This window comes from Nyctereutes procyonoides, unplaced genomic scaffold (assembly GCF_905146905.1).
Source record: "Nyctereutes procyonoides isolate TBG_1078 unplaced genomic scaffold, NYPRO_anot_genome, whole genome shotgun sequence".
Classification (NCBI taxonomy): domain Eukaryota; kingdom Metazoa; phylum Chordata; class Mammalia; order Carnivora; family Canidae; genus Nyctereutes; species Nyctereutes procyonoides.
The window spans coordinates 906,505-919,845 of record NW_026575049.1 but is presented as its reverse complement, the minus strand read 5'-3'; the positions used below and the strand labels follow the sequence as shown (position 1 = coordinate 919,845).

The following is a 13,341-nucleotide window of genomic DNA, read 5'->3' as shown; positions in this document are numbered from 1 at the left end:
CAAGTTGGCTGCTTAACCAGTTGAGCCATCCAGGTACCCCTCCCCCTGATTCTTCACATTATGGTCCTTGGCGTTATTCCTCTGCTGCTTCCTTTGTTGTTTAATTTTTCTTTCTTTTTTTTTTTTTTTGAAGATTTTTAAAATTTATTTATTCATGAGAGACACACACACACAGAGGCAGAGACACAGGCAGAGGGAGAAGCAGGCTCCATGCTGGGAGCCCAATGTGGGACTCGATCCGCGTACACCAGGATCATGCCCTGAGCTGAAGGCAGACGCTCAACCGCTGAACCACCCAGGTGTCCCTCATTTTTCTTACCTGCTCCATACATGTTGCTGTTTTCTTGGGTTCTTTCCCTCTTATTAGGCAAGATTACCATAAGCACCCCAAAATTAACATTCTCTTCCTGTTTTCTCCTTTAATTCTTTGATAGCTCTCTCTACATGCCAAACAGGAGACTTTCTCACAATCATGCAGAAAGATGAGAACGTATGGGAGCTGGTGGGACAAAGTCTGGGGAGCTAACACCACGATAAACTCTATATGGCCACGCTTATTCTAATAGATAAAGGGTCTCTCCAACCTACCAAAATCAATACTACAGAAAAGAATGCCCTGGGTTTTCTGATTTTCCTAACCAAGGAACATTTCCACACACTTACCTCAGCCCTGTCTTCACTTCCATCCAAAGCCCTAAGAGCGGGCTCCTGCTAATCTTTTTACTACTGTTTCTCTTTTTTCCTTATTTCCAACCTTCCCCACCTGCAGTTTTTAAAAAAGAACATAGTTTCACGCAAACATGTGCTTGGAATAGTCTACTTTACCCTGGAATTTCTACTTGGTTTCACAAGTATATTCAACTCCTCCACTTTGAGACAATTCCATTGCATCTCTAGGTGGCCCAAATTCATCCCTTCCTTCTTCCTGTACCCACTTTACCCTGCACTAGTCGTTTCTGCATCGTTTTCTGTTTAAAAGGTTGGTCCTGGGGCACTCGGGCGGCCCAGTCCATAGACCATCTGACTCCTGATCTCAGGGTGGTGAGTTCAAGCCCCACATAGGGCGTGGAGCTTTTTAAAAAAATAATAATAAAGGCAGGTCCTAAGTCTTAATTTTACCTTTATCTCCTCAATTTCTGGCACACACACACACATCTGTTAAATGACCGGGTTACACTAGTTTCTTTCACTGTACAGTACTAAGTGTCCGGATTCCTGACCTCCTGAACTACTTGGAAGCTTCCAATTCCACTGCTGCAAAAGAAGAACCGTGCTTTGAGTCTAGAGAAGGCCCTGAGTTCCCTAAGGTCACCGTCAGGGGTGCGTCCCGCCCCGCAGACCGTCGCCTAGCTAAAGGTCCCAGCTAACGTGAGAGCCCAAGGACAGCCAAAGACAGCCCGCGTGCTTCACGACAGGAACTCTGCCCCGCTCGGAACGTAGTTCCGCCAAGAACGTTCCCTAACTGGCATCTTTGTTGTCCAATTATGTCTCGAGGCTCCGAGGGTGGACCTAACCTGATATTGTCCAATGAAAACAAGGAATTCAGATTGGCACCGATTTTGACCAATGGTTGAAAAGATCAGAGATTATTAACCTATAGGAGCAGCACTGAGAGGGATGTTCAGCAAATTCATCCAATGGCCGTGCTTACTGCAGAGTAGGCCCCGCCCTAACGGGGGAGTCGGCGGCCCGCACCGCTGCGGCGCTCAGTCTCCACCCGGGCTCCGCCATGTTGGGTTTCGTGGGTCGAGTGGCTGCTACCTCGGCCTCTGGGGCCTTGCGGGGACTCGGCCCCTCGCCGCTACCCCAAGTCCAGGTCTTGCTGCGGGCCAGCCCGGCAGCGCTCCAGTCCGGTGAGTGCCTTCCTCTGGGAGCCGGGTTCGCTTCTGCCGCCCCATGACCTTGAGCCGCAGGCCGCTTGTCACTCGGGCCTGAGGCATTTCTGGTGACCGAAGGACGTCCCGGCCGGCGCCCTGCCCTCTAACCGCGGGCGAACAAGAATAGGTCGCCTATGGGAGCCTTCTTCGATATAATATGCCTCATTTTGGGAAAGGGCTCTCTGTGACGGCGAAGTGCGGGCAGGTGCCTTGACCTTCCCTTGGACGGGGGCACGGAGGCCGCGAATAATGGAGTTTTGTGCATGGGAAGATTGTGCAGGCGCCTTCTTGGTTCCTGCGCGGCCCTCCCTCCGGACTTGTCTTAATTGAAAGCAAGAGGAGGCCGGTCTTGGGCCGAATTTGCCAGTGCATGTGACCATTAACTGCCCTCACCCCAATTTCTAACAACATTTTTTTTTTTTTTTTTTTTTTTTTTTTTGTCTGTTAGCCAGAGACTATGCCACCCAAACATCTCCTTCGCCGAAGGCAGGTGCTGCCACCGGGCGCATCGTGGCGGTCATTGGTGCAGTGGTGGATGTCCAGTTTGATGAAGGACTACCACCCATCCTAAATGCCCTGGAAGTGCAAGGCAGGGAGACCAGGCTGGTTTTGGAGGTGGCCCAGCATTTGGGTAAGTAGAATTTCTTAGGAATTGTAAAGAACTTGCTGAGTACCAAGTACCCCCCAAATCGGTCCTCCTTCAATGACGATTATATCAAAGTGACTTTCGTTCTTCTGAGTTTGCTGAAGCCACATTTCAGGTACTGAGAAGGAGTCTTGGTTGCTTTAGGTCTTTCATGCCAGCTGAACATTAAATACCAAGCCTGCTTGTCCTTCTGTGTAACCTTGCAATATCTTCAACTAACAGGTGAAAGCACAGTGAGGACTATTGCCATGGATGGCACGGAAGGCTTGGTTAGAGGCCAGAAAGTCCTGGATTCTGGTGCACCAATCAAAATTCCTGTTGGTCCTGAGACCTTGGGCAGAATCATGAACGTCATTGGAGAACCTATTGATGAGAGAGGTCCCATCAAAACCAAACAGTAAGTATCCCTCTTGCTGCATTTACATGCAAAGGAACTACTTTTTTTTTTTTTTTTTTTTTTTTAAGTAAGCTCTACACCAGAATTGGGGCTTGAATTCAGAAGTCACCTGCTCTACTGACTGAGCCGCCCAGGCACCCCTCTGTAGTTTTGTATATGAAGGCAACACCTGTAGTGTAGCAAAATGTTCCTGCAGAGACTGCTTAAAATGCTGATATATTGTTTGTTTTTATTTTTTTTTATTTATGATAGTCACACACAGAGAGAGAGAGAGAGAGGCAGAGACACAGGCAGAGGGAGAAGCAGGCTCCATGCACCGGGAGCCTGACGTGGGATTTGATCCCGGGTCTCCAGGATCGTGCCCTGGGCCAAAGGCAGGTGCCAAACCGCTGCGCCACCCAGGGATCCCTGTTTGTTTGTTTTTAAAGATTATATTTATTCATGAGAAACACAGAGAGAGAGGCAGAGACCTAGGCAGAGGGAGAAGCAGGCTCCTCACAGGGAGCCTGATGTGGGACTGGATCCCAGGACCCCGGGATCATGCCCTGAGCCAAAGGCAGATGTTCAACCACTGAGCCACCCAGGCGTCCCTGATGTATTGTTATCAAAACCGTAGATATAGTTTCTTAAGAAAATTAAGGATGCAAAAGTTCTGATTGTAAAAAACAAAACAAAAAAACAGTGCTGCTTAGGACTCAAGTTGATTATGTGAGTTTTAATTCCAATGGCTGGGATGCCTGGATGGCTCAGCGGTTGAGTGTCTGCCTTCAGCCTGGGTAGTGATTCCTGGATCCTGGGATCGAGTCCCGCATCGGGCTCCCCACAGGGAACCTGCGTCTCCCTCTGCCTGTGTCTCCACCTCTCCATGTCTTTCCTGAATGAATAAATAACATCTTTTAAAAAAAATCATAATAATACCAATGGCTGAGGTTGTGGGGTTTCCAGAATTGGTGGGTCTTTGTATTTCCTATTGACGCATGAAGAAGTGCTGTTAGGTTAGGGCTTAGCAAAAGGAAAATCTTTATGACTGTTAAAGTTGTTAGGAATTGCGATTATGGTTTCCTGAGATAATGGAAATGGAATCCCCTTTATTGCAGAATGTTAGGCGAGGTGCCAGATGCCAGCTTGTGTGGAGTATTGTATAAGAGATGAGAATTGAGAGAAAACTTTCAACAAGATGAATAAAAAGACACTGATCCTCTCTACCTACCTCTACAGATTTGCAGCTATTCATGCTGAAGCCCCTGAGTTTGTGGAAATGAGTGTTGAGCAGGAAATTCTGGTAACTGGTATCAAGGTTGTGGATCTGCTGGCTCCCTATGCCAAGGGTGGCAAAATTGGTAAGTTATTTGTAGTACATATTTTCCAAACCTAATGTGGGAAGAAAAATCCTGCAGTGTAAGAAGTAGGTACTAAGATCTATCCCTCACTGATGAGTAGCTTCTGACTTTCGTTCTTCTGAGTTTGCTGAAGCCAGATGCCATTCCTGAGAAGGGAAAAGATAGAAAACTAGTGTAATTTTTTTTTTCTAAGTTTGCTTATTTGGGAACACACAATGCTTAAATATTACTTCTTTTCAACCTCTTCCAGGGCTGTTTGGTGGTGCTGGAGTTGGCAAGACAGTACTGATCATGGAGTTAATCAACAATGTCGCCAAAGCCCATGGTGGTTACTCTGTGTTTGCTGGTGTTGGTGAGAGGACCCGTGAAGGCAATGACTTATACCATGAAATGATTGAGTCTGGTGTTATCAACTTAAAAGATGCTACCTCCAAGGTAAGTAGTGACCTGGTTTATGTCCACGTAGTAGTAGTGCCAGGAAACCATTTTAGCTGACTGTATTACTTGCTGAAGCCATGCGTTACGTTTTCATTTTAGTGTCCCAGGGGCTACAAAAATTTCTGTGTTTTTCCTGCAGCTTGTGATACACTAAAGTATATTTTCTTTCTTCATTGACATTACGTTTCCAAACTTTGTTTTTAGTAGATAGTCCCATCATTTGAAAGTTAATTTTGGGAGTTGGAGATACTTCTGTGTCTCCAATTAACCCTGTTTTGTGCCTTTCTTCGTTTTATTTCCTTCCTATTTCAGGAGTTTTGCCTTAACGCTATAAGAAACTATCTTTGTGTTATTTTGAGCCGCATCTCTAAAAGGGAAAAGAAATTTGCAAACCAAAATCTTGACACTTTCTGAGAAGGAGGGTTTTTGGTAGTTCTCCGATTTGGAGACCTTGGGTATACGGCTTCCATTTTCCCCTGCCAGGTTTTCTGATTGTGTATGATTACTCCAGGTAGCGCTGGTGTACGGTCAAATGAATGAACCGCCTGGCGCTCGCGCCCGGGTGGCTCTGACTGGACTGACTGTTGCCGAATACTTCAGAGACCAAGAGGGTCAAGATGTACTGCTCTTTATCGATAACATTTTCCGCTTCACCCAGGCTGGCTCTGAGGTAAGAAGCCTCGAAAGAACCTATTTCCTGGACTTTTCTATGGAATGGTGCAGATGAGGCTAAAGATGTAGACACCTAATACCTTTGTTCTTTTTCTTTCTTTTTTTAGGTGTCTGCTTTATTGGGCAGGATCCCTTCTGCTGTGGGCTATCAGCCTACCTTGGCCACTGATATGGGTACCATGCAGGAAAGAATCACCACCACCAAGAAGGGATCTATTACCTCTGTACAGGTAAGAACAATGAAATGGTTGAAGGTCTAATTTGTATAGAGGTATATACAGGAAAGTATACAACCTAGTTGCTTATGTCTCAAGGTTTTGACCAGGTTAATGAGCTCCCCAAAATAATGTATAAAATTCTATGTGTGCATGTTAGAGACCCTAGAAGGTTAAGAAATGCTCATTTGAAGTAGTTGAAGACGACATACATGTGAATGTGGATCACAAAGTAGTGGTTTCTAGAAAGCCTTAGGAGTTTGGAACTGCATGGAAACCGCATTAATTATGTACTGCACTAATGTGCCACACCACACATCTGCAGATATAGATGATGTGTGTATGTGTATATATACACACACAGCAAAATTACTTTGTCTAAACTGTTGTGACTTTCAGTGAACCTAGTGAACTGCTGTAGTCATGCAGGATTTTTTGTTTTTAACTGAAACTGTGGGTATTAATAAAATAGAGTTAAAATGGGGGATGAAAAACAAAAGGAATGACAATGAATTCTTTGAGCACAGCTTGGAGGGACCAGATCATCTATATGCTCACTCAGCAGGTATTAGAAATGATAAGGCTATTTTTGAGGTTGAGTCTCGAATGCTAAAAGATGATGAGAGGTCAAAAAAGGGTGGCTTAAATCAAATTACTTGGTTTCCTGCTGCTCCTCATGGGGTCTTGACTCACTATAGGCTATCTATGTGCCTGCTGATGACTTGACTGACCCTGCCCCTGCAACTACTTTTGCCCATTTGGATGCTACCACTGTGCTGTCCCGTGCTATTGCTGAGTTGGGCATCTATCCAGCAGTGGATCCTCTGGATTCTACCTCTCGAATCATGGATCCCAACATTGTTGGAAATGAGCATTATGATGTTGCTCGTGGGGTACAAAAGATTCTGCAGGTGAGTAATGCAGGTGAGATCAGTGGCCATAAAGTCATACGGTGGGTTTTTGGGGACAATATTAATAGCAAATCTTTCCTGGTGACCTGTGTGATTTGCTTTGGAGCAAGGAAAGATGAAACTACCACTTTCTATTAGTGTGAAGGAGAACTCTTGGGTTTCCAGGTACTTAGGTTTGGAATCCGTTTTCTAATGGCACCAGACTAGAGGGGAGGATAAGACCTTGATCTTAGCTGAGGGCCCTCAGGATCCCAAGTATGTAACTTCACCACTACTAACTTGTTTACTTTGTGAGGTAAGGTGCTAAAATGCTTTGTACAAAGCGCTGGGTACAAGGTGGTATTAACCCTTAGGTTTTTGTCCAAATTTGAAAGAATGAATATTGGGGTGCTTGGCTGGTTCAGTCAGAGCATCCAACTCTTGATATCTGGCTTGTGAGTTTAAGCCCCACTTTGGGCATGGAGCCTACTTAAATAAAAAAAGAAAAATATTTTGTGTAAGTATTTATTCAGGCCTTTCTTGTTTTCTCATAGGACTACAAATCTCTCCAGGACATCATTGCTATCCTGGGTATGGATGAACTTTCTGAGGAAGACAAGTTGACTGTGTCCCGTGCACGGAAAATACAGCGTTTCTTGTCTCAGCCATTCCAGGTAGCTGAGGTTTTCACAGGTCATATGGGGAAGCTGGTACCTCTGAAGGAGACCATCAAAGGATTCCAGCAGATTTTGGCAGGTGAGATTACGTGTATAAAACTGAACATAAAATGGCAGAGAAGCTGAAATCTCTTGAATGCTCACTGTGCTATATTCCCATTCCAGCAATCATCGAGCAGTACATAAGTATATTGTGTCTAGTCACATAATTTTAAAAAATAAACTATTTCCTATCAGTGTTCTTTGGAAATACTTCTGAGAATGAACTTGTATTACTTGGTTGTTGTCATTTAACATTTACTGAGTGTTTTCAGACCTAGCTATTCTAAGTGAATTACAGGTCCTTATAAGGAAGGCGTGATTACCGTGTTTTTACAAATGAGGAATCTTTTTTTTTTTAAATTTTTATTTATTTATGATAGTCACAGAGAGAGAGAGGCAGAGACACAGGCAGAGGGATAAGCAGGCTCCATGCACCAGGAGCCCGATGTGGGATTCGATCCCGGGTCTCCAGGATCGCGCTCTGGGCCAAAGGCAGGTGCCAAACCGCTGCGCCACCCAGGGATCCCAACGCACAGAATATAAAATAACTGGTCCTGATATCCAGCTGAAGTAAAGAGTAAGAATTTGAATCCAGGTTATATGGCCAGGACCATTTGTTCTTAATCCATACTGTATTATGTCTTAAAAGTTATTTGTAACAGAAGTGTTAAAAGATTTCTTGGATGACACAAATTCATCACATTCTGACTGGTGGCCCCAAGTGGTGAAGTATGTATACACTGCACAAAGTTGCCACTTCTCACCAGTGGATTTTTTTTCCATATAGGTGAATATGACCATCTTCCAGAACAGGCCTTCTATATGGTGGGACCCATTGAAGAAGCTGTGGCAAAAGCTGACAAGCTGGCTGAAGAGCATTCATGAGGAGGTTCTTTTGGCAAACTAAGCACTGGTCATCCTCGGTGCTGTGCTTCTTGCCCCTAATCTAAGAAAAATCTGTTTGCTCTGTAGGCCACATGAAAGCCTGTGTTCTGTCTGAAGAGTATTTAAAGTTTCCAATAAAATGTACATCCCTCAGAAGTGGTCTATTTTTCTTTGTCCTGACAACACCACCAACACTAAGTTTTAGAGTGGCCGTAAGAAATAGTACAAAGTACTGTCTTGATGGACAACTGCAGGTCTTATGAGGGGTTCCCTGCAGATGATGTGATCTCAATAGTAGGGCCTCCACTTTGGCCCTTTATTTGGCAAAGCAAATCAATTGTTTGCCTTGAATATACTTTATAGTTTATTCCTGCTTAATTAAAAAGCAACAGGGATATTTTTAAGAAGAGCATATGGAGGGGCGATGGGTCTACAGAATGCTATACTAAGACAAAGCAGGGATCAATCAGTGAATTGAAGGAATCCAATTTTTTGTAAAGGATGCTTCTGAAGGATTAAAAACCTGCAAAACTCAGTCAAGCCCCCCCCCCCCCCCCCCCCCGCCAGGTCTACCTAAGGTTGCTTGCTTTCTCCTTGCCCACCTTTTTTCAAAGTTGTTGACTATTGCCTGATTTATATTTCGGGCAAGCCTAGAGTTGCGTGTGATCCCTTGAGGCAGTGCATGGTATAAAATAACCATGAGGCCTGTCCTGACTCCTAAAATCCTTCAGGAAAGTTGGGGAGATTTAATCTGTTACAGGGCATGGCAATTTCCGGGTTTGTGGGGTTGTCCTTCTAAACTAAATAATGGAATTAGGTAATTTCCGTTTCATTTTAGCCACTAAAATGGCAGGTCAGGAGCACTCCAAAGTACACCTATTTCAGTGTGAACTAAGTGCCTAGTCCCAGCCCAGTGAATGTGCTTTCCTGAAATAGGGCCCATCTCCTGCTGCCCTCTGGTGGTAGGCTGGGAGACTGCAAGAACTCTGATCTCACCATTTTGAAATCCATAAAGGCCATTTGCTGGGATGTGGTTCTTAGCTAATGACTGTTTACAAACCAGCTGGGGCTTTTGTCCTGAGGAGGAGCCTGCATCTATAGGCTCCACCCCTGAGGCTTTTAAGCTGGATCGAAGCAGGGCGGGGACAAACATCCCAATTCAGAGGCCCCTGAGGGCTGAAGGTTGGGGAGGGGCCTTGGGAGAGATGCCAGGGGTGGAGTAGGGGCCTGTAAATTAACTCCCATCTGCCTATGACGTCCTTGGCACTAGTCTCTCCTGTGTCATCATCTGGACAGAAGGTGGAGCCCCTGAGCCGACTGTGCCAGGTCTTTTGCTCCCAGAAAAGCCTGGATTTGGGGAAATGCTGAGTTATGGGGGTGGGGGCACTTCCTCTAGATCCTGACTCCAGTGGGTAAGAAGCTGGTGCAGGAAGGCCCCAAGATATGGGGGCTTTGTTTTCCCATGTTACCCAGATGCAGTCCTGGTAACTGATCCTTAAGGTGGTTTGTATCCCTCCATCCCCTCCCCCACACGTTTACGTGTCTCAGCATTCATCGAGAACCTTCTCCCTCTCACTAGCTGCAACTGTTTATTTCCTTCCCCCTTTACCACTCTTCCACCACGCCTCTGGAGTGTCAACACAGATCTAACCTTCCTCCATATTTCTCCTGGTTCTGCCCTGTCCTCGCCTCCTCCTCCCTCTCCACCCAGAGAAAGCCCCGCCCTTCCCTCCTCCCTCCCCACCCCAGTCTGTCACACAGGGACATCACCCTACAGCAGTTCAGGCTGTGGTTCGCAGGAAGCATACATTGGCTTTTTGATTCGTGCTAGTTCCCAGCTCACAGTTTAGGAGGACCAGCCTTCACGTGAAGGGGGAACCAAGGACAGTGAGGAGCTGGGTGGTCCCAGCTTTGGAGCCCTGCCAGCTGGACATGGGTAAGTATGAGGACCAGCCCCCGGGGAAGGCCTGAAGGATGCCTACCTCCCTCCCTGGCTGACTCAGCAGGGGTGGGGCCTAACCTTTGCTCTTTTGGGGGGTGAAGGAGGGGAAACCGGACTACAGGGGCGCAGGACTCAGGCGGTGAGTCTGCGGACCAAGGGATCAGGAGCACTGACAAGCTCGGGTTCCCAGGAAGAGTCTGAGACTCTGCACCTTAAGTGGGGCTCTCCCTGACCTCCCCGTACCCCCGACGCCCCAGCCCCCTGCTCCTCCCCATTTGAGCTGAGATTCAAGGAATACTTGACAGTATGCACTGCTGGCCTCCCCCCAAAAAGTAAAGCCCACTTTTGGTAGCGTTGGAGGATTTTTAAGGTGCCTCTCCTCCCCTCATTTTCTCCCAGGCCTTTTAAGTCCCGTCGTCTCTCCTCCCCCACCCCGACCCACCACCAGGTGGGGGCTGCACTGAGCAGCTGCTTCCTGTTGCCCCAGAGGTTGCTGCAAGGGTGGTGGTGGTTGGGGGAAAACTGAAATAGAGCCGGTTCTCACGGTCCCACAGCGGTCCCACCAGAGCTGCCACTGGCGGCCCCCCAGCGCCAGCCGCAACACCCCGCGAGAGGCAGGCTTGAGGTTGAAGGGCCCAGGAGGTCCTGGCCCTCGTGGCTTCCTGAGTCCAGAGGCGTGTAGGGTAGGGTCGCGCTGGGGAAGGAGGCCGGGCCCCCCCAGCTGAGGGTACGGGCCGCGGGGCGGAGAGCCCGGGCCCTGCTCACCTGGCAGGGCCGCGCTGCGCTCCCGGGCCGCGGCCGCCCCCCCCCCGCCCCCGCCCCGCGTCCTAGTCCCGCCGCCGCCCTCCCGGCCCTTTGTGAGGAGGTCGCGGCCGGAGCTCCCCGCGAGTCGCTTCGGCTCGGACCCACCAGCCTCCCCACTTCACCGGATAAGTTTGTCTCTTCTTCTGGGCTCTCTTCTCTTCCTCCATCTGGGATCCTTCCTGGTTCTCACCCCTAGGAGACGCCACCCGCTTCCCCTCCCCCAGCGGATTCCTCGCGACCGCCCTGCCCGGCGCCGGGCGCCACCCGGGAGCTCCGGCCTCTTTAAGTGACCCCCCGCACACACCGCCGGCGCCCACCCCCGGCCGCACACACCGCCCTCCCCCCCCCCCGCACACGCCGCCGGCCCCCCCCGCACACACCGTCCCCCCCCCCGCACACACCGCCCTCCCCCCGCCCGCACACACCGCCCCCCCCGCACACACCGCCGGCCGCCCCCCGCACACACCGCCGGCGCCCCCCCCCGCCTGCACACACCGCCCCCCCGCACACACCGCCGGCCGCCCCCCGCACACACCGCCGGAGCCCCCCCCCGCCCGCACACACCGCCGGCCCCCACCCCCCCGCACACACCGCCGGCGCCCCCCCGCCCGCACACACCGCCCCCCCCCGCACACACCGCCGGCCGCCCCCCGCACACACCGCCCCCCCCCGCACACACCGCCGGCCGCCCCCCGCACACACCGCCGGCGCCCCCCCCCGCCCGCACACACCGCCGGCCCCCCCCCGCACACACCGCCGGCGCCCCCCCCCGCCCGCACACACCGCCCCCCCCCGCACACACCGCCGGCGCCCCCACCACCTGCGCGCCGCCCCCGCGGCCCGGCCCTGCTGCAGGTGAGGCCCGGCTCGCGCCCGGTAGCGGCGTCCCCGGCGGGGCCCTCCTACGGTCGCCCGGCCCGGGGATCCCCGCCGCCGAGCCTCGGCCCGACTCCCCTGCGGGAACTGCCCTTCCTCTCTCCCCCGCACTATCTGCCCGCGCGTTTCTCCCCGGTCCTCGGCGCCCGGAATCCGGGCTTCTCACGCCTTGGCCGACCTCTCCCGAGCACCCCTCCTATTCCAGACCCGGGAGCGCCCCTCCCCCGCGCCTGCCTTGCCAGAGAAATCTCCCGCGGTCTGGGTTTCGCCTCCTCCCCCCTGGATCCGGAGCTTTCCCACGCCATCCTAACCTCCAATGGGAGGGGGAACAACCGCCACCCCAACTCCTCTCCCTTCCTCGTAGTAAGTGGGGGTTGGAGGTTTAGCATGGACATGGACTACCCAGTCCCTAGTGGACCCTGCTCCGTGTCGACCTTCAAGTTCAGCTGAGCCCCAACTAAAGCTCTTCTGTAGCTCTGACCCCACCCCTCCTCTCCCGGAGTTTGGGGGTCCAACCTCAGCACACAACAGCCAACCCAGGTGGGAAAGGCCCTCTTCCTGGACCTGGGGTGGGCTGGGCCAGCTTCGGAACACTTCTATTCCAGGAGCAGGGAATGGGGGGGGGGAGGCACACCCAGAATCTTGTGATTCCGGGCTTAAGGGTCTGCAGGGACATAGTGGGTGAGGGCTGGATCTACGCGCGTGAAGGTGCTGGGGGGTGGGGGTGAGGGAGAGGTGAGGGAATCTTAACCTTCTCGGCTCAGATGCAGAGGGAGTCCCACTCTAAGGAACAGGGCTTTCCCCCCACTTCCTCCCCCCCCCCCCCCCCCCGCCTGCGAGACTGCGGCGGAGAAGCTCATTGGGGAGTTTGAAACAGGTCTGTGGGTGAATCTGAGGGGGGCACATACCAACTTGGAGAGAAGAGGAGGAGGGTTTATGGTCCTTTGGATGTGTTACAGGAGAATCTAGCCTCCTCCAAATAGAGAGGGGGAAGAGACTGTTTTGGACTAACCTGGAGAGGGAGGGGAGCAAGTTGGAGTGGCTGCGGGGTTCAGGGCTGACTCCCGACCAGCCCCTATCCACACTGCAGACCGTCCAGCGCGGGGAGGGGGGGCTTTAATAGTTACCTCCCCTCTATCGGGGAATATACCTCTCCCTCCGAGTCCAGCCGGGCCCCCAACTCTGCCCCTTCCCATCTGGGGCTTGCATCCTTCCCCCACTAGATCCGCCACTCCAGAATGAGGGGACCGGGCATCTGGATTTGTTCCAGACTCCGAGTCCTGTTCCATGACCTGGAAGATAGCTGGGTGGAGCAGAAGGGTGGTGGGCAGCGCAGCCGTGGCGGGTAGAATTCCAGGAGTATCTGGAGGGGGAGGGGGGACGGAGGGAGGGAGGTAAAGGGATGCAAACGAATCCTCTTCCTTCTCCCGTTCTCTTTCTTCCCCCTCCCAGCCCCAGCCATCTGGCTCGGTGGAGCCAGGCACTGTGGCAACTGACCCCAGAGTCAGGGTGGTGCCGCAGGAACACAGGCAGGGCGAGAAAGGGGGAGCAGGTGCTAATTTCTCCCTTCTCATTTTCTTCATTACCCGCCCACTGGCCTGGCTTGAGAGAGGTTCAGAGTATTCCCTAGATACCCTTCT

The 13,341-nt window shown here is 51.1% G+C and overlaps 2 protein-coding genes and 2 non-coding genes across 6 annotated transcripts in view; all 4 read left to right on the top strand.

Moving 5' to 3' along the window:
- The first annotated feature begins 1,695 nt into the window (after nucleotides 1-1,695).
- Nucleotides 1,696-8,235, top strand: ATP5F1B (ATP synthase F1 subunit beta). The gene is made up of 10 exons (XM_055328126.1): nucleotides 1,696-1,853; nucleotides 2,326-2,508; nucleotides 2,746-2,920; nucleotides 4,139-4,260; nucleotides 4,511-4,695; nucleotides 5,210-5,368; nucleotides 5,478-5,600; nucleotides 6,284-6,496; nucleotides 7,030-7,231; nucleotides 7,982-8,235. Exons 1-10 carry the CDS (start codon nucleotides 1,730-1,732, stop codon nucleotides 8,077-8,079), a joined length of 1,584 nt encoding a protein of 527 aa, XP_055184101.1. The 5' UTR covers nucleotides 1,696-1,729; the 3' UTR covers nucleotides 8,080-8,235.
- Nucleotides 2,575-2,650, top strand: LOC129512232 (small nucleolar RNA SNORD59). Its single transcript, XR_008664974.1, has one exon. It is a non-coding gene; the product is annotated as a small nucleolar RNA SNORD59 (small nucleolar RNA).
- Nucleotides 4,345-4,415, top strand: LOC129512231 (small nucleolar RNA SNORD59). Its single transcript, XR_008664973.1, has one exon. It is a non-coding gene; the product is annotated as a small nucleolar RNA SNORD59 (small nucleolar RNA).
- A 1,582-nt stretch (nucleotides 8,236-9,817) lies between the features above and the next one.
- The window catches only part of BAZ2A (bromodomain adjacent to zinc finger domain 2A), a 35,404-nt gene continuing 31,880 nt past the window's right edge, over nucleotides 9,818-13,341 (top strand). For 2 of the 3 annotated variants that reach the window (XM_055328253.1, XM_055328249.1), the window contains exon 1: nucleotides 9,818-10,015. The gene's annotated coding sequence lies outside the window, so the exon portion shown is untranslated. Of the gene's footprint in view, nucleotides 10,016-11,919; nucleotides 12,242-13,341 lie in introns of those variants that run through there. The other variant, XM_055328251.1, reaches the window with a different exon arrangement.